General features: G+C 39.2%; 1 protein-coding gene across 7 annotated transcripts in view; it reads right to left on the reverse strand.

Annotated features, from left to right (window-relative positions):
• MTCL3 (MTCL family member 3) overlaps positions 1 to 24,036 on the reverse strand; it is a 65,392-nt gene extending 41,356 nt beyond the window's left edge. For 4 of the 7 annotated variants that reach the window (XM_054558140.2, XM_054558139.2, XM_009242236.4 and 1 more), the window contains exons 1-4: positions 23,207 to 23,994; positions 20,111 to 21,302; positions 19,422 to 19,646; positions 17,477 to 17,635 (exon numbers count right to left, since the gene is read on the reverse strand). In XM_054558140.2, coding sequence (XP_054414115.1) covers positions 17,477 to 17,635; positions 19,422 to 19,646; positions 20,111 to 21,211 — 1,485 coding nt within the window. In that variant the 5' untranslated portion in view covers positions 21,212 to 21,302; positions 23,207 to 23,994. Of the gene's footprint in view, positions 1 to 17,476; positions 17,636 to 19,421; positions 19,647 to 20,110 lie in introns of all 7 variants that reach the window. The other 3 variants (XM_054558137.2, XM_054558138.2, XM_054558136.2) reach the window with 3 other exon arrangements.
• Positions 24,037 to 25,077: the final 1,041 nt, after the last annotated feature.

Below are 25,077 nucleotides of genomic sequence, written 5' to 3' on the forward strand. Positions count from 1 at the left end.
AGGCCTTTGTTTATAATTCAGGCAAAGAAAAAAAGCTGTGGCCAACATTTATAAGGTGAAAGGATGAGCTGTTCAGTCTATTCTACACTGCATCTCAACCCGCTTTGAACTCATTAATGCAGTGAAATTAGCAACATTGTTCTATCAGGATTAGAATCTTGTAAGAAATATGCTTGAATGTGCGATTACAAGATGGCAGGACACTAAGGGGTGGGCATTACATGAGTCTTTTAAAATTATTCTTTACACAATTACATATTGAAGACATTTCATAATACAAATTTAAAGGTCAGAGTATTCATTAATTTCCAAAATGCACTGAAAGGATATAGAAGCACGTTTCTGACGGTAATTCCTAGACTAGGTTAAATGTGATAGCCCACAATTATGCTTTAAAATTTTTGGAATTAGTTACCAAATTTAACAATGTAAACCATTTACATTTGAAAAATCCAAATTTCCAGTTTCACTTGAAGAACGGGTAAAGTTGGGTCTAGATTATGGCATGGCAACGCTGGGTTAAATTGAATATTAAGACATACACTCTCGGCTGGGCATGGTGGCTCACGCCTGTAATCCTAGCATTTTGGGAGGCTGAGGCGGGTGGACTGCCTGAGCTCAGAAGTTTGAGACCAGCCTGGACAACATGGTGAAACCCCATCTCTACTAAAACACAAAAAAATAGCTTGGGGAAATAAATGCATGTACACAAGAGCATGAGATACCACTGCCATAGGAATAAAATATTCCACATATTAATGAAGTTAAGGAAAGTAATCAAAGATGAACCAGACTTATTTCCTAAAGTATTATTTTTTAAAGAAAATTTACCCTGTTCATATTGTTACTCAAATTGACAGAATTCTGAGTTAATATAGTATAAAGCTGTCATTTACTTCTGATTAAAATATATCTGAAGGCCAAGACAAAAATGTAAACACAGTAATATCAAAAACTAACATGGTAGTCAAGCATTAACCAGAATCTGACAAAATTTTCTTTTAACAATAACATCAGTGGAATTCAAACAAGAAATATAAGCTATCTAATGTATGGTCTTCAATGTCTGAAACAGAAGGATTGGACATGCAGACCAATAAAAACTAGAAATCCTGTTTCTTAAAAGGCTAAATGTAAATTTGCCATATGACCCAGCCATTCCAATCTTAGGTACATACTCAAGAGAAATAAAAACATATATCCACAAAGGACTTGCACAGTAATATTCCTAGCAGCATTGTTCATAATAACCAAAAGTTGGAAACAACCCAAAATTCCACCTACTGGTGAGTGAATAGATAAAATATGATATTTGCCCAATGGAATATTATTTGGCAATTTACAAAAGGAATGAACTATGGATACATGATATGACACAGATGAATGAACAGATAAAATATGATATTTGCCCAATGGAATATTATTTGGCAATTTACAAAAGGAATGAACTACGGATACATGATATGACACAGATGAACTTGAAAAACACTATGTTAAGTAAAAGAAGCCAAACCTAAGAGACCACATACAGTGTAATTTCATTTATATGAAATGTCTAGAAAAGGTAAATTCATAGATAAAAGAAGTAGATTAGTAATTGCCTGGAGGTAGTCAAAGGGAAGGAAGAAATAGGAATTAACAGTAAATGGGCATGAAGAATCTCACTACTATGGTAATTAAAATGTACTAAAACTGACTTATGGTCATTGTTGCACAACTTGGAAGTTTACTACAAAATCACTGAATTGTACCATTGGAAATGGATTAATTATATTACATGTAAAATATGATTCAACAAAGTTATTTAAAAAATCAATCAGGCAGCTAAAACTTCTGCATCCCAATCATATTTTCCCCAGTATATGCATAAGTATTGCACAGACAATACTGTAGCTCTTTGTTGGTTAAATATTCAAACAAGTAGGAATTAGGCAAGGAAAAAGAGCTAGGTGACTAGCTGTGCAATGAATCATGAGATATATTCTTTCCTTATCCAAACATTCAGGGGAAGAAACATAGGTAGAAAAGACTTGGGAGCACCTGTGTTGAGGTTTATTGTTTTTCGTATATTAAAGGTAGTTAAAGAACAACTACAAACTTCTTCAAATATTTCTAAGATATGTCTCCCTCAGAGTCAGTGTACCTGAGTGCTGCAGTAGCAGCCTTTCCTACTTCAAACAGGCCACAACTAGCTGAATGTTTACTATCATCAGTAATTGAGCTGGAATTGTGCACATCAAGCTCTTCTATACTTTGGCTCTGAGAAGGGGCAACTAATAGCAAATGGATAGTGAGAGAAACTAAGAAAAAAAGCCACACAGTGAGTATCTAAAGCCAACATTGAATCTATAAAGAATGTTTGACATTCAATGATGATATTTTCTAAGAGAAAGAAAAAGGAAAAAAGAAGATAAAATTGCATTGAGTCAAAACAAATCAATGAGGAAAGGATAGTCTTTTTGACAAACAGTGCTGGGGCAATTCGAGATCCACATGCAAAAAGATGAATTTAGACTCCCAACTCACTCTATACATGAAAATGACTCAAACTGGATTGTAGATCTGAATGTAAGAGCTAAACCCATGAAAGTCTTAGGAAAAGAAAAAACACTGAAGTGAATCTTCCTGTAGGTTAGGCAAAGATTTCTTAGATGCGACACCAAAAATGTAAGTGATGAAACAAAAAAATACAAATTGGACTTGATCAAAATTGCAAACTTTTGCACTTCAAAAGACACTATTAAGAAACTAAAAAGACAAGCCTAAGAAGAAAACATTTTCAAATCATATATCTGATAAAAGACTTATATCCAAAATACAGATAGAGCTTAAATTGGAACTCAAAAATAAGTAGACAACCCAATTAAAAATAGGCTAAACATTGTGAATAGACATTGCACAAAATAAGATATGTGAGTGCACAATAAGCAGATGGAAAGATACTCAACATCATTAGGGAAACAAATTAAAACCACAATGATGTATCATTTGATGCCCAGTGGACTAACAATAATAAAAAAGATATACAATCAGTATTGACAAGGGTGTGGATAAATTGGAATCCTCATCCGTTGCTGGTGGGAATGTAAAATGGTGCAGCCCCTTTGGAAAATAGTTGGCAGTTTCTTTAAAAAGTTAAACACAAATTCACCATATGACCCCCAAATTCTAATCTTAGCTATCTACCCAAGAGAAATGAAAACATGTATCCACACGAAAACTTGCATGTGTGTGTTTATAACAGCATTATTTATGAAATTAGAAAGTATCCACTGTCCAAAAACTGCTGAATGAATAAACAAAATGTGGTATATACATACAATTGAATATTATTTGGAAATAAAAAGAAATGAATTACTGATATACGCTACAGGGATGAACCTCAAAAACACTGGTCTAGGTGAAAGAAGCCAGATACAAAAGGAGACAAATTTTGTGATTGTAGTTATATGAGATATTCAGAAAATAAAAGCTATAGATTCCAAAAATAGATTAGTGGCTGATTGGGGTTAGAGCTAAGAACAGAAGGTGACTGCAAATGGACATGAGAGATCTTTATGAAGTGATGGAAATGTCCTAAATTTGGTTTATGGTGATGGTTGCATAACTTTGCATATTTACTAAAAACCATTAAATTGTACAATTAAGTGAATTTATGGTATGTAAATAAAACCTCAAAGCTGTAAAAGTAAAATGCATCAGGATGATTTAAAAAGTCAGCTAAAAAAAGAAAAAGATCCCCCAAATATTTCTGAAAACTATTTGCTATGAGAAACAGAAGATAGCTTTAGAAAATATTGTATCGTTAAAAAGATAGCAAAGATGGCCTCTATGAACTAACAAGAAGGTCATAAAGGGAGATTAAGCTCTGAAGACTAGGAAGCTGTCAGGAATAAGAAAACTCAAAAAGGTCTTTAAAATTCAACACAAGAATGAAATTTTGCACTGATGTCTTTAAGGAGCACAACTGACATCGCAGAAAATTGATTCCATAATATTGAAAACAAACTTGAAAATTATCTAAGGCCACAGAGGAAAAGGATTAAAAAACGAAAGGATGAGAAGGTAGTAAGGAATACAAAGCAAAGAGAATGCTAAGAAGAAATAATAGAGCACATATGATTATCAAATCTGTAATACAAGAAAGCTTTTCTGAAATAATGAATACACAAGTCTTAATTTTCAGAGTAAAAGGTCTGTATGTTCTGGACATGTTATAAACAAAGACCATCACCTAGATATGCCCAGGTGGTATTTCTGAACCGGGGATTCTTCTTTAGCTACCCAGATTCAAGCTTGCTCCTTCTCTGCCCTGCTCTGTGCTCCAGGAGGCTGACTTCTGCAAACTTTACCCAGGCTTTCTCCCCATCAGTTGACTCCTCCTTGGGTTTGGCCAATAGAAGGCACTGGCAGGCATGCTGATGGATGGAAGGTGGGAGAAGAGATGGTTCAGAGTACTTCCCTTCACTTCCTTTCTTTTTCAACACCACATTTTTAAGCAGTAGCTAAGTCCCCTTCAGGCGATAGATCCCACTGGGAGGACCCTACTTGATGGTTAGTTTTCACTGGCCTCTATAATACTATTTCCTCAGCTATGTCTTCATTTCTCGGGGTGGTGATGGTTTCCAAGAGTAGCAAGTTTTTTCTGAATGCCTTGCCAGCCCTGGTTTGTTCCCATAATCCTGCCCATACCGCTGTGAGTAATAATCTCTTTTCATTTGAACCATCTTGGGTGAATTCTGTTTCCCACTGGGGAACTCAGATTAATATAAATGATGAAGAAAAATATCCATAAATAAGTAGAGAGAAAATAATCTGACCTACAAAGGAATAAAAGTCAGACTGATCTCATACTTCTCCATTGCAAAATGAATGCCAGGGCTAATATATAATAAGACATATTTTTTTTTGACTCAATAATTTCACTCTGCCATTCCTGTGTGAAATCAACCAAAGGCTATTTTCAAAAATACAAAGGTTCAGAAAATATTTATAAGCTTTTTCCTGAAAAATAATGTCAAGTATTATCTAATCAATGAAAGATTAGTTAAAACTATGACCTCAGAATTGTAGAAGTTGTGGTTTAAAATCACTGATAGCATTGAATTGTTTGAATACCTATAATTTTTTTTATTTTTTTAACTTTTATTTTAAGTTCAGCTGTACATATGCAGGTTTGTTATATAGGTAAACTTGTGTCATGGCAGTTTGTTGTACAGATTATTTTATCACCTAGGTATTAAGCCTAGTGTCCATTAGTTATTTTTCCTGATCTTCTCCTTCTCCCACCTTTCACCTTCCCATGGGCTTTAAAATGGAAAGTGTATACTATAACAATGAAACATTTAGTAGTAATAATTTTATCTATAATCTCACATTAAATTAACAAAGAACAGGCTGTAGTGTAAGGAGTTAAACTAACTGAAAGAATTTTTTTTTTTTTTTTTTTTTTTTGAGACGGAGTCTCACTTTGTTGCCAGGCCGGAGTGCAGTGGTGCGATCTCAGCTCACTGCAACCTCCACCTCCTGGGTTCAAGCAATTCTCCTGCCTCAGCCTCCCGAGTAGCTGGGATTACAGGCGCGTGCCATCACACTTGGCTAATTTTTTTGTATTTTTAGTAGAGACGGGGTTTCACTATATTAGCCAGGATGGTCTTGATCTCCTGACCTCGTGATCTGCCCGCCTTGGCCTCCCAAAGTGTTGGGATTACAGGCGTGAGCCACTGCTCTCGGCCAATAATGTTTTAAGTTTCATTTTTGATTTTGGCAATTGGGAAAACTGTACATGTATTACAGAATAAAATTAACACTAGTAGAATTAAAAATAGGATAACTACTTTCAAAACGACTCTAGAACATAATTTTTCTAATTTAAACTTAGCCATACCGCTAAATGAATAAACCCAGTAGCTACATTTTACCCTTGATAGATAATACTTTCCATATAACAGATATTCCTAAATACACACAGATGGATCACTTGATAAAGTTCTATGAAAATTTTTATTTTCTTCATATGCAAAGAGGCAGTGGATACAACTACATAATAACATATTAGTTGCTCATTATATATCAGAATAAATAAGCAATTGGTCTAATTATTTCTACTATTATTCAAGGTTCTTGGCTAATGTAATGGTAAGAAACTGTTACTTTGTGAAGGAAAGAAAAAATTAACAGTTAATTGTATTAACCACTTACCCCCATGATTAATTGGTTACACAAATTTAAATAACTGAGCTAGCCAGCAGATCAATGTAGAATACTCTGAATTTTTAATTTTAAGTGCTTCTAAGTTGAATCATGCTGAATATAAATGCTCCAATTAAGTGAAATATATAAGTATAAAATGGAAAATGTTAGGAAAGGCTAAATGACAACTTCAAATGTCATCTTCAAATGTCATTTACCATCTGGATAAAGATCAATTTAACTGACCCTGAAATGTAAAAATGGAATTAGGACAGAAGCATCAAATAAATAATTGTATTTCCATTCAAATTCAGTCAAGTCTAAGGTCTTCAACATATAACTGAAATTTTAATTTGGAAAATACTTTCCAATATACAGTAAAATTGCACATTATATTTACTCAAAAGTAACATCACAAGTATTTGAAAACAAAAGAACTGAGTAAATTATAATTTAAGAAGCTTAAGATGAGCTCCTATGACAGCAATCTTATCTTTTTAAACCTCTTCTCTTGCCCAAACATTTATTGATATTTTTTATATGTATCACTGTGTGTGTAAGTGAATTAAATAGAAATATAATTCTTAAATTCAGAGAACATTAAATCTAGCTGTGGAGTCAATAAAAACTACAATGCAAACTAAATTATCTTGTGCTTGACCACTTCTGATCAAAGAACAGTTCTTCTTTCTCTGCTACTCTGTTTCTTTTTAGGAAGCATATTTATCTAGCAGTAAGGTAGAAGAGAGATATTTAACAGGACAAATCAACATAGTCAGCCCTGTTGCCCTGTTGATGAATGCAGTGGCAGGTAATGCAGCCAGATTATCTCCCTGTCCATCAAAACATTTGCAAATGTGAGCTAATGGATCCTGAAGCAGTAAGGACTAAATACAGGCCTAGTGGAAGAGGCAATGGGTCAGATGGAAGAAGTTAGCATGGCTTTATAATGAAGTGAGATTTAAAGGGGAATTTCAGAGAGTAATAGACATTCATGAAAAAATGGAAAGCAAAAGCATTTCAAAGTTCTGTAGAAAAAGTTGGGGTCCTAGATAGCTCTAAAATTTTATTCTGATAGACTTCAAAATTCTTTCTAGGAATTGTCTTAATCAGCTAACCTATGGCTACATGATAATAATAACAATAACATCTGATATGGTACCATACAATTTATAAAGCACTTCACATATGTTATCTCATGTTACCCTTGTGAATAGACTGGATAGGAAAAATATTTATTTTCCTTTAAAAGGTGATTAAATTGAGAGTCAGCTATTATGTGACTTATCTGAAGTAACATAGCTATTACATTTGTAAAAAGTGAGATAGAATTGACAGACCTGAAAACACTTTTTCTAGCCCTATGTTTCTAGTTTTTGCTCCAAGGATTCCCTTTCTGTAAGATAAAATAGATTTTTCCCTATAGCCACCTTGGAAGTCTTCTCTCAGTGTTTACTCAAAACATTCTCTGATAGACCCTAGAGTATTATAGAGGATTATAGATTCTAGGAGTACTGAGGTTCCCTAAAGAGGGTAGGTTATTTGTGGGTCAGGAAGAACATGAAAGTGGCAGTGGAGGGGCAGCCTGAGTCCTTGCAGTGAGGCCACGCAGCACTGATGACTGGAGACCAAGCGTTGGAGGCAGACAGACTTGGGTGTGGGCCTGGCCTGCTAACTGGTGACATTAACCTCTCTGAGCCTTAGAGTCTTTATCTCTAAAATGAGGCTATTAACAACATAATTATACATAAACTATCTAGTTCAGCCACTGGCATGTAATTAGCACTCAACATTGGTGGCTACTGAGCCACTGCAGCCCTGGGGTAATTTTCCATATCTCTCCAGCCAAATTAGCTGCTAAATCAATTATCTCAGACATTGAAGATATAAAGCAAATTCCAATGGATAGTCTTTGGGAGTGACAGGATCTGCAGTCTTCTCTCATTCCTTAAACCTGCATTTTACATTTTTTCACCAAAGCACAAAGAAGTTAAACTGCAGAGCTGATGCCCAAGATGTCAGAGTTGTCTTCTTGTTCTTGGGTTCCTGTCCCCATTCCCTTTCTCAAGAATCCAATGGTACCTTGTTTCAGGGAAGACCTGTTGTTTCTGGGGGATAAATGGAATTTCAGAGATGCAAAGTAGAGTGCTAGAAGTTTCTAGAAGGTAGTAAGGTCTTGGGAGACCTCTATTTCTGGAAGTGGGCTGAGGCTGGAGTTACCCATCTACTTCCTTTTCATCACGTTTGCACTGCAGTAAGCACCATGGAAAGAGCCCTGGTTCACAGCCACTTTTTTTTTTCTTTCTGCAAAATCGGGCATGAAACACCTTGCTTAATTACCATTTATTCTCTTTTTGAAATTACTTATTGTTTATCAACTTTGTGCCCTGTTGTCTTTTGGTTGTTGTGGACACAGTTAATAACGTGGACTCAGTCTTTAGTCTCAAGGAGTTTACAGTCAGGAAACTGTAAACAGTTTCAGCAGGAAAAAGTTATATACAAATCAAGTAAAAAATAATTATTGTAATATTACAGAAGAAGGTGGTCTCATTGCCTGTATGTTGGGTACTGAACTAGATGCTGAGGGTGCCACAGGGACCAACACAGAAGCGGCTCTTGTCCTCTTATAACTCACAGTCTGGTTGGTCTTGTGAGGACTTCATGAGAAGTATTTGGTATAGTAATGTGTATGTGCAGCTATAGTCGAAGTACAACCTGTATGAGGCTGTCTTTCCTATTAGAAAATAATTAACTTGTGGGCAACGACTACCCACCTGGTGACATTATCTGTTATTCCTTATACATATTATATATATGCTTCATAAATAGTTGCTAAGTGAAAGTCAGGTCCAAGTTTATATGTTTTTATTTTTATGTAAAAGGCTGAGACAGAAATAAGATGCTATTTCTGCCACTACTGGAAGCAAGGCCATTCACAGGCAGCCAAGGGTGGCCATGGTAGAGGGGAGTGGTGGAGAATAGAGTCGTTTATTACTGTCCCAAAGCCTGAACGCACCACATGGACTATTTAAGTTACAACTGTGCCCTGAGAATCTCTTAAGGAAGGGATTGAGGTTAATTGAGGTCTTTTCTGCATGAGGTTGATGTCTGTCACACATACAAAGGCCAAGTAATCTCAAAAAAAATTTTATTATGCTCTTGAAAACATAAAGACTTGCAACTCCAAAAAACATCAGAGAAGTCATAGGGAATAAAAATAAATTTCAATAATAACAAAATACAAACATTTGGATGTTTAGCTGAGGATCAGTGCTGGTTAATGGCCACATTCTGCGGTGAGAGCCTGGCAGCCTTCCAGGGGCAGGAAGCAGGGGCAGATTTCATTCTAAGAATTGTATGGTTAAAAACCCCACCTCAAGACTTTCTGCAGAAATTAGAATGTTTAGGGGCCATCATTCAACACCCTGATTTATTTACGGGAATAGATGATGAATTCTTTTGTTACCACATGGTCTTTGTAGCTTCCTAGAGTGTAGAGCCAAGGCCACATCAAAAGGCATGGCTGGATTATTAGGGAGGTTCAACTTGTACTCATTCCCACATATCAGGTCTTCAGTTGTAATTTCTACAGCACTAACACAGGCCTTGAATGCTGAGTAGCAACGGAGAGATAACTGTGGGTCTTACTTCCTGTGTTAAAAATGGAATCAACCTAAATGCCTATCAATTATAGACTGGATAAAGAAAAATGTGGTACATATACACCATGGAATACTATGCAGCCATAAAAAGAAACAGATCACATCCTTTGCAGGGACATGAATGGAGCTGGAGGCCATTATCCTTAGCAAACTAACACAGGAACAGAAAACCAAATACTGCATGTTCTCACTTACAAGTGGGCGCTAAATGATGAGAATACCTTGACACATGGAAGGGAACAACACTCATTGGGGTTTTTCAGAGGATGGAGCGGGGGAGGGAGAGGATCAGGAAAAATAATTAATGGGCACTAGGCTTAATACCTGAGTGATGAAATACTCTGTACAACAAACCCCCATGACACAAGTTTACCTATGTAACAAACTTACACTTGTACCCCTAAACTTAAAAGTTAAAAAACAAAAAAGACACATGTTCCTCAAATGTCCATTTTTTTAAATTAAAAAGTGTGTATCTGGAAAAAAACTTTCAGTAGGGACCTTCAGTGGGTGCAAACTTGGAGTTTAATGCAACACTTTGCCATCTATATCTTTATATCCTCTGTGTTATCTACATGGCCACACTACACCAGGCATTCAAGAAATAGCTGTTAACTGACTATATGAAAAAATAATTATAGTATTTCAATAATAGTAATGAAACTGAATTTTATACCTATGAAACTTTCAGGGAGAACAGAGATGGATAACTGACAAAGTAGAAAATGATATATTTATAAGAAGCTTCGAGAGCACTCAGTTTAATTTCTGCATTTACATATTAAAAACTGAGGCCTATACATTTTAAGTTATTTGCTCAAGGTCATAGGGAATGACAGATGAGGTCTCAAAGCTAGTTTCTAGACTCCATTATATGTGTACTTTCTAACAATCACACTCAAATTCATGGCTAATGAAAAAATGACTATTATCTTTTCTGTAAAATTTTAACTCATAATTTGTTGATTCTATAGAAAAGACCTGTCAAGTATTTAGAAGGCTCATTTATCCATGATGGTTGCATGTAGAGTCTGTGTACAACTGCAACTTTTTGTTGTACTATATTGATTTTCTTCATGATTGCCCCAGAGGCCTCACATAAAACTCAGTGTTGCTTCTGTATCTGGTCACAGCTAGGAAACGACTTCTGTCAACATTTGGTCCCCAGCCTTGAGTGATACTAAACTCAGAGCTGTTTCATAACAATGTACATCCCTTGGATTAAGTTTTTCTTCATCTTCCCAGCATTTTTACCTAATTTTAAAACCCTTATTTCAATAGTTTTATGGCTTTATTGTGGACCATTTCAAATCCTCCTCCCCCGTCTTTATTTACTTATTTTGTTTGATATGGAGACTCGCTCTGTCACTCAGGCTGGAGTGCAGCAGCAATCTTGGCTCACTGCAAGCTCCGCTTCCCGGGTTCATGACATTCTCCTGCCTCAGCCTCCTGAGTAGCTGGGACTACAGGCGCCCACCACCATGCCTGGCTAATTTTTTGTATTTTTAGTAGAGATGGGGTTTCACCGTGTTAACCAGGGTGGTCTCGATCTCCTGACATCATGATCCACCCACCTCGGCCTCCGAAAGTGCTGGGATTACAGGCATGAGCCACCACGCCCGGCCTCAAATCCCCTTTTAAGGTAGGTTGGATACAGAAGTCAGTGAAGTAAACAACACTTCAGTAACTGTATAAGTAATATACTTCCATGGAGATACTTAATATGGGTAAATTGCTAATCTCACAGAGGTGAGTCACTCAAAGTTCAGCCTTGAGCCCTTGGACCAAGTTAAACTGGCCTCAAAGAATTCAGGGTTGGAGACTTAACTCTTATGAATATGCTTCATCAGCAAAAGCAACAAAAATTTAAATATACATGTATTAAACAATTTTTAGGAAGCCCATTATGTTGCACACATCAAAATCAATAGATATTTTAGATGGGAACTGCAAATGTACTCAATAGGAGATGCTTAATCAGGTAAAAACCTGTATTTGTTCAGCACTTTACAGTTTCAATAATATGAAGTGCAAAATTTCAGCTAAGAAAGGAACTGGAATCTGATCAACAACGTGGGGGTGTGTCATGCTGTCCTGTATTTTTATGCAAATAAGAAATTTGAAATTTATAATAAAAGCTCATTATATTGCACAAAAATAATCCGCCAATTTCTGATCTGTGTACTACTTTGCTTCTAATGGGGACTTGGCATCTGGGTAAAAGAGTGATTTACATGCGACTGAATATTAAAGATCACTTCAGAGTACATGGAACTATATATCTAATTTCATTTAAAAATCCAATAAAATTTATAATGCCTACATAAATACATCTTTAAAAATGCATTCATAGGCTGAGGTGGGCGGATCACAAGGTCAGGAGATTGAGACCATCCTGGCTAACATGGTGAAACCCCGTCTGTACTAAAAATACAGAAAATTAGCCGGGTGTGGCGGCGTGTGCCTGTAGTCCCAGCTGCTGGGGAGGCTGAGGCAGGAGAATGGCGTGAACCCGGGAGGAGGAGCTTGCAGTGAGCCGAGATCGCGCCGCGCCACTGCACTCCAGCCTGGGCAACAGAGTAAGACTACGTCTCAAAAGAAAAAAAAAATGCATTCATAACACATGGCAACTTCCTGGAAGAAAAGCTTTTCTATGCTTACCTGACACACTCTTCCTTTTTTTAAATTTAGTCTCTTATTCCTGCCCATGTTATTCGACAAACTATTGGCTCTGAGAAGATATAACTAAAATAATAATGTTTAATTGATGCATCTAAATATATGTGTGGCCATTTCATTTTAAAATATCAATGACTACTGTTTTATTTTAAAATGTGAAGTAAACTACCAGAACCAGGGGAAAATATTTGCAAGAAATGCCCCATTAAACCGTCTCTTGGAATGCTTCTTCGCTGATTTATCACTCAACATTTCTTTTTCACATTTTATTATTCAGGTAAACATTCCCTATTAGAACCAAGTGTAGCTATGATCAGTTCTTTATTTTACATAAGAAAATAAATAGGTAATTGTAAATATATAGTACAGAATTTGCCTATTAAAGTGTTCCATTTGTAAAGAGAATCTGGGTATACAGATATACTCTCAAGGGACTCTAAAAAACAAGAAAAACAGAGACGCTGTTAAAATTTATAGTACTAATCATTTTTGTGTTCTAGAATAAAAGTTCATTGTAATAGATAAGATCTATTATACCAAGTGCACAAAAAATAAAAGTCCAAGATAGATGATGCTATTTCAGTAGGCCAGTTAAGGCCCCTCTGGAGCAAAGACTGGGAAAAGTTAAGAAAATTATTTTCTTTTAAGAATCTTGTGTATGTGTGAGGTATGAGACAATATAAGAAGTACAGATTCTGAAAAGAAAAAAGATCTGATAACACCTCTCATCATCATCATCTTACTCTTTTTGTTTGCTCCTCTGTTGGTGAATTCTTTGCTCAAATGTCTCTTATTAACACTTCAACAAGCACCAGACCTTAAAAGTGACACCAGATGACTCTTCTTCTCTTGATGATTACAAGGAGTTTCAAAGCTTTGAAAATAAAGTTCACTGCTACAGCAGCAGAACCTCATGACAGGCAGTGATCCTCAATTTAACTGGAGCAAAAACTCGCCTCTCACAGAGAATGCATTGTCCAAAGCTTCCTCCACAACCTCACTTTATCCTATTTGTGTATGAACCCATTCTGGCGTTCAAAGAGCTAGTTGTTGTTTACATGACATAACTTTAATTAAAAACCTCTGTCTCTTTGATCATTTGCAATGTTGAAAGATAGAATGCCATTTTCTACAGGTTACAGAAAGGTAAAGGCATTCTTCTACAGCAAGAAAGCATAGTGCTAGTAGCAATCAATGTTTTACAATTGGGATGAAAATGCTATTAAGATTCGAAGGCAGCATTCAAAGAGGTCCCTCTTGTTTGCAATTGGTCAAACATGAGCTATTTCAATACAAGCAATGAGATGCAATAGATGCAGCTAATTACCTCCATCCTGTCTCTACTCAATTCTTCTTACTCCCAGGTGCCTACTCCATCTCTCAGGGGGAGAAGATAGACAGATAGATGTGAGGAGGTGCACAAGACCTTGTGCAGCCACCAGTCCTGAGAGCAATTGGTCAATACCCTTGAAGCTAATTAAATTTTTAGCAAACAGTTCTAAACTGTAGCAGATGGTCTATTGGTCCCAGTGGTGCTGTTCAACATCTATATGACTCCATATAAAGATCTAAAATCTTGGAATTGGAGGATTGCTTCTTTCGAGTATATTCTATGATTTTTTGACTTTATAACTAGTGTCTTTTCTCTTAATGGAGAGCTTGGCCTGGTTCTACTTTTCTCCTTTAAAAAAATGACACGAAGGGATGACAATTCATCACTCACCAAATTAACCAAGTTGGTTAACACTCACCAAGGGCTTGAATATGTTTTCATTTTACAACCAATGAAGCAGATGGTTAACTGAAGTTGTTGCAAGTCATCCAAGGAGTAACTTACAACCCTTATCCACAGAGTAAGCCAATTATAATTGCAGCTCAGTTTTAATATTTACCATTTTAGAGCATCATAAAATTACCATTGCAAAAATCTTATCTGAATGAAACATTTCTGATTTCTAAACATATTGTTAAACTACTTTTTCTATTTCTGACATTTTTCTGAACACTATGAAGGTCAACCTCAAATGGATAATTATAGAGCACTCCTACCAGAATATTATTTGGTTTTCCTTTATTATATTTAGTATCCTCCAGATCTTTATCTTCCACTCTTTCTCCCTTCCTGTTTTTTTTTATTTCTGTTCCCCACCACCTTCCATCTTCTCAAATCGTGAATGCCATTTTCCTAATAAAAGATTACTTTAAAGGCTGATGTTCTGCATATATACTCCTAAATTATTTTTACTTTGATTGTTGTATTCTCTAATCGGGCATTGACATTTGGTTTTTTATAACTCCAAGGAGAATTAAGTTGCCTCTTTGGTATGAACATATATACCCACACTTCTTGGTACTGGAACAGCTTTCTCCCAACCCAGAATTAGAGCCCCGAAGGAGGAAATAGTCACAGGGAACAGTGTGAGCAAAAGAATCAAGGAAACACATCTTTACAATCTCCTGAGGACATTCCCAAGCTCTACCCTTTCCTCCTGGTGGCCAGATTATTTTGGCTTTTATTTTAAGATGGGAGAGGTCCCATCCTTCTGGCTAATGGATAGACAGTCTGTGCATATTTTCCCCTTTAACGGAAGTAAAATGAAAATCAGAAAGCTCTTATGCCATTCTTAAGTATAATTTTTCAGGTATCCACTTAAAACATTCACATGACACCAAATTACAAGGCATTTCTTTTTTATCTCTGGTAATCAAGCGAAGTTTGTTTGTACTTGAATGTTTACAATTTAAAACATTCAAGGAATATGACAGAGCACAAGTAACGTATGAATAGGGAATGGAGCCTATGAGACTGACAATGAACTTTCTCTTTGCTTGCTCACTGGAAGCTATTAGATTGTTGCTGCTGTGGGTTGAATTCTGTTCTCTCCTTCTACCCTCCCTGTCAAATTCATATATTGAATTCCTAACCCCCAGTTGCTCAGGATGAAATCTCATTTGGAGACGGAGGTATTTACAGAGGTAATCAAATTAAAATGAGGGGCGGGTGTGATGGCTCATGCCTGTAATCCCAGCTGTTAGGGAGGCAGAGGTGGGAGAATAGCTTGAGCCCAGGCAGGTCAAATGAGGTCCTTAGGGAAGACCCTAATCTAATATCACTGATATCCTTACAAAAAGGGGAAGTCTGGAAACAGACAGCTACAGGGAGAATGCCATGTGACCATGAAGATGGACATCTACAAGCCACAGAGGGAGGCCTGGAACATATCCTGCCTTCACAGCCCTCAGAAAGAACCACCCCTACTAACACCTTGATTCCAGACTTCTAGACTGCAGAACTGTGAGACAATACATTTTTTCTGCTGTTTAAGCCACCCAGTTTTTGGTATTTTGTTACAGCTACCCTAGAGAACTAATACAGTTACCTACTTTACTTTTTTTTCCTATAAATGAAAGTCAATTTTTGACATACCTTCAACTGTACATTATTGTTGAAGAAATATATACTTATAACTATATTAATTTCATATTTGATCTCTTAACTTTAGGGAAAAAATCTTTGCCATTCCTTAAATCGCAATGTTCTGAATTTCACGAGGAAAGTCTTACATACCAGAAAAAGATGTTGAGAATCATCAGAAACAACCTTTCAGTGTAGAACTGGATAAAAGTAGACAAGTACAAGTTACAGACCTTTTAAAGTCACCCAGTTACTGGTGAAAATAGATCACACAACTCCCAGTCTCCATATTTTTCTACTATAGCACAGAGCGACTCCTAGCTAGTAGCCAAGGATTTCATATCATTAAAATTTTTTTTACTATTTTCTTATGCTAAAAAATGTTTAAAGTCAGGATAATATAAGTAAACAGATCACAAAAAATAGTTTACTCCACTGAAACTGTATTCTGCAAAGTCCTAAGACATGCTCTTAATCAGACTGTTGATATTTGCACTGTTATTTGCACTATATTTTGTACCATTTTGAGATAAGCACCGCAGCGACAGGTAGGTCAATACCTCAGTCTGTGGAAAGATTAGAATTTTCTTTAGAATTCTGCTTATCCAAACAGAGGAAATATTTCAGAAGACAACTTGTGCATTTGCTATTTCTCAATGGTAGTTTTCACAAGTTGCATTGTACATGTTCAGGTAGCTATCAAAGAAAAGTATAATTTAATTCTAATTAAATTGCTATTTATCTTAAAGCTAATCATTTCTTGATAGATGTTTCTTCTCTTTTCTCCTCCATTTCTTTATCTTGATTCTGTTCTTTTAGAAGACTCATGGTAAATACATTTGGAATCTTCAAATAGCTGACATGAAGGAGAACTTTGACTCTTCTACCCTAAAGGGTATAACTAAGATGAGCTCGCTAAAGTTGCAATTAAATATATATCATGTAAAAAAAAAAGGAAAATCTTTAAACAGAGCTATGATATGATACAATTGGCTGCTGTGAAAGATCTTCAGGGATAGTCACTGGTGATATTGTAAGCATTAGAACATTGTGGGAAGGGCTGGCTTTGCTATAGAGAGACTTCAAGCAATGAATGAATTAGATCAAATGGACCTTAGAGTCTTTTCCATCCTAAAAATTCATGGTTCTATGAACTCCATAGTAAGTAATCTCATGGGGCTAATTATTCCCCTCAACTATCACAAGGCTCATTCCTTCACACGCTTGACACTCTTTGCATTTAGTATGCTGTGGAATTTATTTCATTAACATACATTTAGAAGACACAGAGATGAAACACAGAGATCAGTCAAAGCTCGTACATGTCGAGTTAGATACCGTGTTTAGGTCAGAATCTTTGGTTGCTACTCATTTATTAGTATGAAATCATGTATTTTTTACTATGGGGGTAAGAGTAAAAAATTGTCCTGCAATCATAAAAGAAAATTTTTAAGTCATACTAGTCCTTGGGATTCTTTTTTAAAGGGCTAAAAATACATAGTACACCATGAAATAATCAAATACTAACCTCTTTCATTTTTTCCAGTTCATTCTGTAAAGCTTGCTTTGCAATTTCAACTTCTATGAGCTGTTGCCTCAGTTTCTCATTTTCATCTTCTGTTGTTGTTCTCTTTTCTTCCACATTTTCTAATTCATGGTGAAGTCTCACAGATACATCCTTTGCAACCTGAATTAAGGTGTTTGTAACAATAAAATATAATTAATGACAATATAATAAGGGCTAAAATTGTATTCCTATTGAAAGCATTAAAACCCAATATTTATGTGGTGTTTACCATGTGCCAGGCATTATTCCACAAACTATACATATAAGCCGTTCACATATATCAATCATTTAACCCTACAAAAATCCCATGAGATAGGTACTATTATGACTTCTATTTTGTAGATGAGGAAACTGAGTCTCAGAGAGGTCAAGGTCACACAGCTAATGAGTAGACACTGCTGGGCTAAGAGACCTGGCAATCTGGCTCTAAATTTTGTTCCCTTAACTTCTGCACTACTCTGTGGTAACAAATGTTCTATTGCATTTTATCACATGTAGAGAAATTTCACAAATCTCCTTTACTTCAACAAAACTATGAGGTAGATGTTTCCATTATAATCTATGTTAAAGAATGAGAAATTGAAGTTTTTACAAGTAGTGGGTTGGGCTTGAATTTCAATCTTATAACTAGAATTCCAGTTGCTTAATCTTAGGAAAGTTTTAGTCCTTGAGATTATTATTTTTTGAATGACTGTGCATTTTTGCCTCATATTTTGAGATTATCCTGGAAATTCTAGGGTTTGGAAGAAAAGTGGAGCAGCCTGGTATAGAGGCTTAGGGTACAGGTTGAGATTTTGGACTGAGTGGAGAGTGAGCCTGGCACCTATTAGCTGTTTTCCAGGCCTGGGCACTTAACCTCTGTAAAAGGTGTAGCTTCTGCACCTATAAAATGGTGCCTTAATAATCCCTACATTGTAAGATTTTTTTCCCTTGAGAATTAAATGAAATAATAATGTATGTAACAGTGTTTGCCACAGTGCTTAGTACATACTAAGCACTCAATAAATGTTAAGAAAAAAAGTAATACGTCTTTCATAAAATGTTTACACATAGCTTTCTTTAAAACGAAGATTACACATGATCTTTAAATCCTAATGAAGTTAATGCAATGAACAGTATACTTATTTGGTTGTGCAAGGAGATTAAGTTAATATCTAGCTTGCATTGTCAATGAATCTGCCTACAGTCAAACTGAACTGGAGACCACACCTGTCTAGAAAACGCACTTCAAGGTTGAGATTTTTCCACTGTAAGAAATTCTGAAGGAACAATTGCACTTTAAAAAAATAAGATTATTTCATTTACCTCACACAAACAGGCTGCAAGTTGGTTATCTGTTTTTTTTTTTTTTTTTTTTTTTTTTTTTCTCAGGGAGTCACCTAAGTGGCAAGTGCAGAAAGGAAGAAGTCCTGGAAGAAGGAGGTGGAGTGGACACTTGCTGAAAGAAATCTTAACTCTAGTATCTTCCCATGCAGTTCCTATTTTGGGTTTCAACTCCCCCAGAGGAGTCCTTTTAGTGCAGCTCCTGACTGCCCGATTCCACCGGCCTTCTCTCAGTAGACAGACTGAAGGGCAGATCAAAGGCTAGAGCCTGCGCTCTGCCACGCCCTTGCTTCTGCCTAGAAGGGAGCCTTCTTCTCATTACCTCTTGAAGAGCCACGGTTGCTCCCAGGAGAGCACACTTAGCTCGTTTGCTGCCAGGCCCTCCACACAGTCTGCACTCTTTAGAGCCACCCGCCAGTTCTCTCCCTTCTGAGACCCTAGTATTTTGTGGTTAGCGCTACGAAACTGTGTCCCTAAGGCTCCTTGCCAGTCGCCACTGAAGACTTCTCAACCTAAAGAGCCCTTGGCCAAAGTCCCCACCCGCAGCCCCTGCCGCGCGCCATTGAGCCCCCGCGCCGCAGACCTTGAGGTCCTGCTCCAGGCTGCGCAACAGCTCCCCGTCGATTTCCCCGGTCTGGGCGTAGCGGAGCCTTTTGCGCTCGGCTTTGCGGAGGCGGTACTGCAGGATCCGGCAGTTTTTGTTGGCTCTCTCCAACTCGTGGCGCATTTCCTGCAGTTGACAGGCATCCTCCTCGAAGAAAGTGTCCCTCATCTCATCCATCTCGGTTCTCAGCTCATCGATCTCGTTCTGAGGCGGTGACAGGCCGCGTGTCAAAATCAAACTCGCTTCCAGCCCTTCCGACACACACCGTGCACACCCCATTCCAATTCCAAATTCTCAGCTTTAATTGCCCTCTCTCCACGAGACAGGAGTGACAAGGAGCTGAGTGTAGAAGAGGAAACTGGGGGAAAAAGGCCCACTTTAGGCCCTCTCTCGTTCTCTTACTCTACCTCTCTCCAGGAAGAAGTGTGACAAACCATTATAATTAGAGAAACGGAGGCCCAGATTTGAATTTAAAGGAAAACCTCGCGTTACTGAGAGCAGATTCAAATTCAGACAAGGCCTAGGAAACCCCCTCCCTCCTTTCTTGTTCTCCTCCCTCTTCAAGGCTCCCTAACAGGTTAGCAGCCTCTCATCCGCGCCGGGACACGCCCTAATCCTCCCAGGCCCACTCTTCCCATCCCCCAGCCGGGTCCCCCCACCCTCCTCACCTTGAGAGTCTCGTTTTCCTCTCGCAGCTTCTCCATCTCCTCCTGCATTTCTTCCTGCTCTTGGAGCTGCTGCGGGTGCGGCTGCGACGAAGGGGGCGCTGCCGCCTGCATGCCCCCGCCGCTCGCGCTGCCCTCTGCGCTCTGCTGGGGGCCCTCCGCCGCCGCCGCCATTGGGGAGGCGGAGGGGACGGCCAGGGTCTCGCAAATGGCAGGGGGGCCAGAGACCGGGGAGCTGCGGCTACTGCTGCCGCCGCCGTTCTTAGCGTGCATCTGAGCCGCGGCCGCCGCCGCTGCCGCCCGCTCCTTCTTGAGATGGAACTGGATGAGCTCAGACTGCAGACATCCTTCCTTCCAGTAGCTCCCTCCACCACCGCTGCCGCCCCCCGCAACGCCGCTTCCGGAGTTTCTGCTGCCGGGTCCTGGGGTTTTGCCCGCAGAAGAGGAGGATAGAGAAGGGGAGGCCCCCTCCCCGCCGCTGCCGCCCCTCTGCTGAGCGCGTACGCCTTTCCCTCGCCAGCCCCTGGGCGGCGGCGGCTGCGGAGCGCCCCCCTCCCTTTCCCCGGAGCCGCCGCCGGCTCCTCCTCCTTCCCCGCCCCCTCCTCCTCCTTCTCCGAGCGGAGGGGGTTCCCCGAGTTTCGAGGGCACGGACTCTAGCTCCCGAGGCGGCTCCTCGGGCGGTCCGGGCCTCCTGCCGCCCAAAGCGGCCAGGGTCGCGGCGGGGGCCGCTTCAGCACCAGCCACGGGCTGGACAGCTCCCGGAGCTGCCCCTTTGGGCGCCAGGGGCGTCGCCTTCTCGGCCCCACCTCCGCCTCCTCGGACGCTGGCGGGCGGCCCCGTGCGGCTCGCGGTCTTGTTACCCTGCTGTTGCTGCTGCTGCAGCTGCTGCTGCCGAACAGAATTGAGTTTAGTGCCAGCCCCCACTGGGGACCGGGTGGCCGCGATTGTCTGTCGCAGCGAACTGTCCCTCGGTCTAGCGGGTGACTGAGCTCGCTGCTGCTTTCTGCTGCTGCCCTCCGGGTGCAGACGAGCCTCAGTGGCTGCAGCGGCGGGAGAAGCTGCTGCTGTGGCAGGGGCAGCGCCCCCGGTTGGTGGCTGACTCATGACTAAGAAGAACCTACCAGATGCGATTTGGAAGAGCCCATTACTAGATCATCCTCTTCCCTCTTCACCGCCGCCAACCTTCCTTCCTAAGCTGGGACAGAAACAAAAGGAGAGAAGAACACAACATGTCTGCGTTTTTGCAGAGCAAAGGGTGATATTGCTCTACAAGAGAAGTCCTCAGAAAATGACGAGATTTGGAAGGCGCTTAATAGAAGCTTTGACTTTAGGAATAGGATGCAGGGCTGTCTTTAGGAATAGGATGGAGGGCTGTCAATTCTCGTTTTGCCCAGGGTGGCGCTGTCTCCATCTCACTCCACCTCAGCAAAATGACGGATCTGAAAGCAGCTGAACCTTACATTCTCATGGTAGCAGGCTTTGGAAAGGGTGAGATACAGAGTCAGACAGGAATTGATGGGAAGGGAGATATAAAAGAAAAGAGGACAAAGTGGAAAAGAAGCTTCAGAAAGAAAAGATGTCCATATATTAGAGTTGTCAACTCTGCTTTTACAACTTTGGCTTTCCTCACCATCAAATCCATATGTAAAGCGTAGTTTACTGGAGAAAGTTTTCATTTAATTAGTATTCCCAAGTTCAATTAGAGGAAAAGGGTTATGATGTAGGACTCCTAGAGAAAATTTTCTATGGGTAAATGACACTTTCCCCAGGCAGCTCCAACCCTTAATGTTGTTTTTGGGAAAATGCACCCAACTTCCTTTATAATAGAACTAAAAGAAAATATAAATAATGAATGCCTTTAAATTAATCTCAGTTTCAAGAAAATAATAGCATTAATAATTGTCTATATGGGTTAGTTATTAGCAACCCCAAGACGTATTTTTTCCCTTTTGGGAAATAATTTTTAAAATACATTTGGAAAAATTGTGGTCAGTTCTGCAGTTTCCTAAGTTTCTGGTGATGAATTTTCCTATGCTTACCCAATTTTGTAGTCTTATGAATCACTTTAGTTTTAAGTGTAATTGCTAGATAGAAAATATTTTCATTCTTAGCCATCTTCTTACATCGCATATCATAGGCAAAAGTTGTACTTTTTAAAGTGCCCATTTCCTCCTATGTAGCAATTCTGAGACAGAACCCAGAAGGCTGGTGCATCTTCCCTCATGGTGGTAAGATCAATTTCCAGTATGTATATTTCCAAGATAAATCTGTCACTAGCTTCTTTAACCTGAAAAATAGCAAGTTACTGACTCATGGGTTCCTCTCCCTAGGGATCCAGGCAGCTAGTCAATTAGTTGCCTTTTCCTTAAAATTATTTCTGTCTAAAGCACTGAAAGGGGCATGACTAGGCACAAATTTCTGCTTTAAAAATGTTTGTCCTATACAGAGAGGAGATTACTTTACTGCCAGTTATTTTACTAGCATTATTCTTGTTAACATCTATTGTTAGCATCACAACTTAGCATGCAGTAATTCCTCATTTTATAGAGAAATATTACCGAAGGGTTCCTAATCCACCTCCCTTTCTGTTTCTGGCACCTCCTTGCAACTCACTTTGAAATATAAAGGTGAACAAAGAAGACATCGGGGGAAAACTGCCCACCAACTTGTTTTCTACATCTTCTCTCCCAGCCACGATACTACTAGAATGTCTGGCCTAGTTTATCATCATGGGTGGCACTAACATGGGCTATCTAACTAACTTATATTGCCAATGCAAACTTATTTTTGTTTTTAATCAGGCAGAATAATTCCAGAGCTGAGAAGCCAATGTTTAAACTCAGCCCCCAGACAGCATTAACGCAGGCAAAAGCTTGTGTTCCAGTAACTGGGCTCCACAATCAAAGGTATCCGGCTGCTGTCACGTGGTTCCCACAAAGTGACAAGATGCTGCATCTCTTCAAGGCTTTCCCAGTGAAAATTATCACCCAACCAACCCCGGCACGGCTTAGACCAACACTTTTAATCTCAAGTTTTATCCGCCTGCTAACCCACCCCATCATTCATCCCCAACCCTTTAGAAATCCAGAACTTGCTCACTTCTCAGCAGAGGCGAGGTTTCCAAGTAGTTGAACAAATCAACAGCACTTTCCTTCTGATATTCCGGGGATCTCAGGGTTTATTATTGTGCCTTTCTGTGCCGAGGAAAGTTCGACTTCCTATTATTGTATGCGACTTTCCAGCTGAGCATGACTTTGGGCTCTCTCGCTGCAGTTCCACACCCACTCGATTTCTCCAAACAATGGCGGTAACGACAAGATTCAGCTGCCCCCAGAGCGGGTGACTTCCCGGCGGTCCGCAGCTGGGCTGGAGCTGCAGCTCTCGGCAGGCTAACACGCGAGGTACCAAGCTGGCCCGGACGCTCCCCAGGAAGTGCAGAGATATTCATGAGCTGACCTCACCGAACTGGGCAGGAGAGAGGGCGGGATTGCAAGGGACGATAGGGTAGAAGTAACCAAAGAGAGGTTACTTTCAAGAGGAAAGAGAAGAAGGCGGGGAGGGGGACGGGGGACGGGGGTGGGGAGTGGCGGGATAAAGAGACAGAAAGGCCAGAGCCACGCCCGAGATGGAAGATTGGCAGCAGCGCTCAAACTCCTTGCTCTATTCTCTTATTCCGTACTTGGTAGAGGATCCCAAAACCGCTCGTACACGGATGCACTGGTTTCCTGCAAAGCTTTGTCCCGGGTTCGGTCATTCTCCATCAATTATTTACTTGAGCTTCTTTTCCAAGGAGGCGGACTCGAACAGTCTTCCGGGCGTGACTAACATCTCCTGATGCAGCTGGCAGGCGGCTGCTGGGAGTTCTCTTTGTTCACTCACTTTAATTCTCAGTCGAGCTCTCCACGCGGTGCTCCCTCCCCACCCCCAGCCCGGGCGGAGTCATCAGACGTCGTTTCCACGAATAGATAATGGTTGCCATGATTGCCATGATGGGACCCACCGTCCCACAGACAAAGGGTTCTTGCGAAACCACGACTAATTTAGTGCAAACCGAAATAAATATCGGCCCACAGAGATCCTTTACAGAACGGTTTGCCCTCAGTACATTTTCCTGTTTTCTATTGAGTGCCGGTTTCTACCGTGAAAATGAGTAATTGCTGGGATCCATAATCTTTATAGCAGTGCATGCGAACAATAACAGAAACCAGGAAGAATACATTATATCAGCCTAAAAGGGAATTCATTTAAAAAGAGGAGTTCAGAATATACATGTCTTTACAATTTACACTAACCCATACTGTTTCACAGTAGTAATATTTTTAAAAATTAAGTGGAATTTTCTCTTTTTCTTTTCAGTTTCTTCTTTGAGTGGGGGTCGGGGAGCATGGGAGCCTCCCTTCTATCTCTAAGAATTCCTTTGTGAGCTTGAGTATGAGAATAAAAGTAAGCACTGCTTTTGAAAGGGCATTTTAAAATTTAATTTGTCTTACATTTATATGGTGATTTTGTAAGTAAAAGGAAGAAGATATCTTGAAATAATAATAACTTTTTGTGCTAACATGAATTTTAGCTTAAGAGATTTAATTTTCCAAGTGTTGATCTTGCATTAAAAGTGAAATAAAAACAATTTAGGAGTAGTTTGCATAAAAGCAATTATTACAGCAAAATAAAAACATGCTCAAGCTCTGGTGATTCTTATCTTTAGAGACATATAAAACAAATATGATGTCACGATAAAATCATTCATGTTCCAAAATAGGTATTAAATGCCAATTTTGAGCCTGGCACTGTCCAAGGTGCTGGGATGCAAAGCTGAATCAAGAAATTGTCCATGTGCTGGGGACACTCAAGCATACGGTGAAAACTGAGATAATTTCCTTATTTTCTTTCAAATACCTTTGGGAAGAGGAAAAGTGACATCTGTGACATTTATAATAAAAGGCTCACACCCCGACTAGCATACCAAAAAT

The sequence above is a fragment of the Pongo abelii genome, chromosome 5, assembly GCF_028885655.2.
Source record: "Pongo abelii isolate AG06213 chromosome 5, NHGRI_mPonAbe1-v2.0_pri, whole genome shotgun sequence".
Taxonomy (NCBI): domain Eukaryota; kingdom Metazoa; phylum Chordata; class Mammalia; order Primates; family Hominidae; genus Pongo; species Pongo abelii.